The sequence below is a fragment of the Heterodontus francisci genome, unplaced genomic scaffold (assembly GCF_036365525.1).
Source record: "Heterodontus francisci isolate sHetFra1 unplaced genomic scaffold, sHetFra1.hap1 HAP1_SCAFFOLD_329, whole genome shotgun sequence".
Classification (NCBI taxonomy): Eukaryota; Metazoa; Chordata; class Chondrichthyes; order Heterodontiformes; family Heterodontidae; genus Heterodontus; species Heterodontus francisci.
In genome coordinates this window covers 1,515,550-1,520,287 of record NW_027140434.1, presented here as the reverse complement: position 1 = coordinate 1,520,287, position 4,738 = coordinate 1,515,550, and the positions used below count along the sequence as shown (strand labels likewise).

Genomic DNA, 4,738 nt, shown 5'->3' with positions numbered 1-4,738 from the left:
CCTTTGCAAGTCTTTGGCTGTGGGAGGGAACCGGAGCACCTGGCGAAAGCCCACGGGGCCACAGGCAGAACTTGCAAACTCCACACAGACAGTACTGAAAATCGAACGCGGGTTCGTGGAGCTATGAGGCTGTGGTGCCAGCCACTGCACCACTGTGCCACCACTCCGTTTCCCTTTATATCTCACACTTCATGTCTGTCTCTCACTTTCTGCCACTCCTTTTATCAGTCCCTCAATCCCATCTCTTTCTCTGTCATTCCTTGCCTGTCTCAAACACTCACTCTCTCGACTCCGTGTCTCCCCTTCCCACGACTGGTCCCGCTCTGTCTCGTTCCCTCACTCCTGTCACTCTCTTTGTCTTTCATTCTCTCTCTGTCTCAGTCTCTCTCACACTCCGCCCCATCTAACTCCCTGTTTACCTACATTTCTCTACACTCCCTCTCTCTCTCATTTAAAATCCCTGTCTCTCTCTCTCCCATTCCCAGTCACTCTCTCACTCCATGTTCTCATCTCCCTCAGTCCCTCTCTGTCTCCCTCTCTAGCCCAGTCCCTGTTTTCTCTCTCTTTCTCTCTATCTCATGCTTTGTCTGGCGCACACACACACACACACACACACACACACACACACACACACACACACACACACACACACACACACACACACACACACACACACACACACACACACACACACACCCTGTCGCTCTCTCTGGCACACGTACTGTGTGTCCGTATCTCTCATACTAAATCGCTGACTGTCTCTCATGCACCCTTCCTGTCTGCATCTCAAATACACTCCTTGTCTGCCTTACTTGCGCAGACTTCCTCCTTTTCTCTCTCACAGACAATCCCTGTGTGTCCCACACTCCATGCCTGTCGCGCTCATAAACACGACCTGGCTGTTTTCTTAAACACACTGCCTGTCTGTCTCTCTCTCACACACACATCTGCCTCAGTCACACACACTCCTTGCCTAAATCTCTCACATGTACTGTCTGTCTCTCACGCACGGCCTGACTGCCTCTATCACACACACACACACAACCTCTGTCTCTCCCACATACAATGCCTGTCTGCCTCTGTCTCAATTACTGCCTGTCTGCATCTGTCACACACACACCCTGTCTGTCTCTCTCTCACACACACCTCTGCCTCAGTCACACACACTCCTTGCCTAAATCTCTCACGTGTACTGTCTGTCTCTCATTCACGGCCTGACTGCCTCTATCACACACACACACAACCTCTGTCTCTCCCACATACAATGCCTGCCTGCCTCTGTCTCAATTACTGCCTGTCTGCATCTGTCACACACACACCCTGTCTGTCTCTCACACACACTGCCTCACAGCCTCTCTCTCACACACAAAACATGTCAGTCTCTCTCACACACACTGTACCACACTCTCACACGCACAGTCCCAGTCTGTCTCTCCCACACTCTCACTATCAGTCTCTCACGCACTCCCTGTCTGTTTCCCTCTCTCACACACTTCCTATCTGTCTCTCTCACACTCTCCCTGTCTGTCTCTGCCTCTCACACACACTCACTGTCTGTCTCCCTCACCTAGTGTCTCTGTCTGTCTCTCTCACACTACTCCCTGTCTGTCTCCCTCTCTCTCACAGACACACCCTGTCTTTCTTATTCACAGTTACTCCCTCTCTGTCACTCTCACACTACTCCCTGTCTGACTATCTCTTTCTCACACACACCCTGTCTTTCTCATTCAAACTCACTTCCTGGCTGTCTATTTCTCACACACTCCCCGACTGTCTCGCTCACCTACACTCCCTGTCTGTCTCTCTCACACACACACCTTGTCTTTCTCCCTCACACTGCATCCCTGTCTGTCTCTCTCTCTCACACACATTCCCAAACGGTCTCTCTCACAAACTCTCTGTCTGTCTCTTTCGCACACGCTCCCTTTCTGTCTCTCTCTCACCCACTCCCTGCCCGATTCTCTCTCACACACACCCTGCATTTCTCTCTCGAACCGACAACGGGTCTGTCTCTATCTCATGCACTCATCACAACATTGAATGAATTTAAAAATTGGAGTAAAGGGATATTTCAGCACATTCTTCAACTGCACTCTGAACTGAGTCTGGGTCACGACATAAAACGCAGTGTTTGTGCAGCAGCTCAGCAGCTGTAGCATGAAGCCCAATTCCCGCAGAAACGCCGGTAGAAATATAGACTGATAACCTAAATACCACATCCGGCTCCATATCGAAAACACCATTAACACTGCCCATAACAGAATGAAATTTGCCGAGATAATTAACAGTAAAATGATGGATTTTCTTCGGCTATCCATCTCTGGGTCTTTGCGTCTCTCCCCACTGCTATGATCCCGGAGTCTCCTGCGTCCTCTACTGCTCACTAAAATGTGTCTGACGGTGACAGCATTGAGCAGTAGAATCACCATAAATGGGACAAACGGTGTTAGAATGTAATGGAGGAACTCGATTGTTCCCCAGACAGGAGAATTTCGAGCATCCTCTGCTGCATCACAAAACCATGGGATGTTCCACAGCAAATACCGACCTGTGAACATAAAATACCAGAAGATGTTCTTTAAACAGCTCAGCACAATCACTGTTCCCAGAACCACAGCCGCCGTTTTCTCGCTGCAATATTTCCTTTTCAGCTTCTGGCAACAAATCGCCACAAATCGATCAAAGGTGAAAGTGACGGTGAACCAGACAGAACAGTCTGTGGCTGCGTAAAGCAGGATGGCGTGAATATTACACACGGGGATGGAATACAGGAACTGAAACTGTTCCGGATAAACAATGGGAATGTGTCTCAATATCACATCCAGGAAAATGACCAGTAGATCCGCCGCTGCCAAGGCTACCAGGTAGCGAGTGACACATTTGGAGAGCCCGCATTTTCCCCGAGATAAGATCCCAATCGTCAGCAAGTTAACTGTAAGGTAGGGCAATAAATAGAGAAATTATACATCAGTCTAGGAGCAAAGTTACCAGTTTGCTTGAGGCCTTATTGAGATTTAAAGTATGTTCCTGTATCCAGTGATGTACTGAAATGATCGAAGCTGAAAGAACAAGAGAAGTGTTGTAATAGGGTGGAAGGCAGGAGAGATTAAATGAAAATTACACACGGGGATGGAATACAGGAACTGAAACTGTTCCGGATGAGACTGAAATGTTAAAATCAATGTTAATCATAATCCTTCCCCTCCCTCACGTCCCTGTCTGGTTTAAAATCTGATCCATTTCTATTCTCTCCCAGTTCTGATGAAGGGTCATTGACCTGAAACATTAACTGTGTTTCTCTCTCCACAGGTGCTGCCAGACCTGATGAATATATACAGCATTTTCGGTTTTTATTTCAGATTTGCAACGTCTGTTGCACATCGCTCTTGAGCAGGACATTAAATGTTGGACTGCCTGAGAGATTCCCTCAACTGTGGCGGGCAGCACGGAATTCAATTATTTCAAAGCAATAATTGGGAATGTGTCGACTGAAAAATCAATGAAACAAATAATCTCGATCGTCACGAAGATAAAGCTAAACAAGGGAATTTGTCAGGATATTTTACTCCAGGTTGGGAGTGAAAACAGCAGTTTCAAGGAGTTTAGGATGACAATTGCAAATTTGTTGTTGTATTCAGTATGCAGTGAATTATCTTCCCAGTGACAGGAATTGCTGCTGGAGACAGGGAGCTGAATTTAGTGGAGCCAGTGGGGTTCCTGACGGCGGGCAGAAAATATGAGCGTACCCTGTCATAGAAATTCAGAGCCTACACTCCGTGTGGCTCTTCAGCAATTAACTGCCTGGTGTCGTGGTCCACATCCCTTAAAGGATGGGAATCCCATCTGCCAAAGCTGCTGAACAATCATGGCCAGCTGCTCACTAGTATCGGCAACGCCACTGAGAGCAGTGGAACTGCCAGTATTACACCCTTGACCCATAGTGCCCGAGACACATAGGTAAGTCTGGCGATGACACCACGCACAGTCAGCTGATCGGAGCCAGTGCCGGTAACACAACAGGTCTGGGACCAGGCCCATTGTTAGAGTCCCGGACCCGACGTAAATCAAGTGTTGCAGCAGGGGATAGCCAGGGAGCAGGGACTACTGTTGCTATTACACCAGACCTGGGACAGGAGCAGCCTTGGAGTCCCATACCCCAGGTGAGTTGGCTGGTATTGCCAGTGCCAGTGTGGTAACCCTTGGAAAATGGGTGATGGTACTCGCTTAGTTTGGGGGTGTTTCAGGGAGAATCATCTTTGCTGCCAGGGCCCATCCATGGGCCACAGGTTACCGAGGGAGCAGGCTACAGTTCACAAAGTTGCAATTTTCAGAACTCATGAAGTGTGGAAGTCTAGTGATGAGCGAGCAAGATAGTAATAGAATTCATGAGGGCACAAACAGGGTGATGGACTGGGCAGAAACAATAACCACAAATAGTATTTCTACAGCACTACTGCGAGGTGATGCATTTTGGAAGATCCAATTCGAGAGTGAACTATACAGTAAATGGAAAAGTCCTGGGGAAAATTGATGTCCAGAGAGATTTGGGTGTTCAGGTCCACTGTTCCCTGAAGGTGGCAACGCAGGTAAATAGACTGGTCAAGAAGGCATACGGCATGCTTTCCTTCATCGGACGGGGCATTGAGTACAAGAGTTGGCAGGTCATGTTACAGTTGTATAGGACTTTGGTTCGGCCACATTTGGAATACTGCGTACAGTTCTGTTCGCCACATTATCA

General features: G+C 48.2%; 1 protein-coding gene across 1 annotated transcript; it reads right to left on the bottom strand.

Annotated features, from left to right (window-relative positions):
* Positions 1-2,012: 2,012 nt before the first annotated feature.
* Positions 2,013-4,038, bottom strand: LOC137359796 (probable G-protein coupled receptor 139). Its single transcript, XM_068025495.1, has 2 exons — positions 3,984-4,038; positions 2,013-2,932 (listed from the first exon to the last, which is right to left on the bottom strand). Exons 1-2 carry the CDS (start codon positions 4,036-4,038, stop codon positions 2,013-2,015), a joined length of 975 nt encoding a protein of 324 aa, XP_067881596.1.
* Between the last annotated feature and the right edge of the window lie 700 nt (positions 4,039-4,738).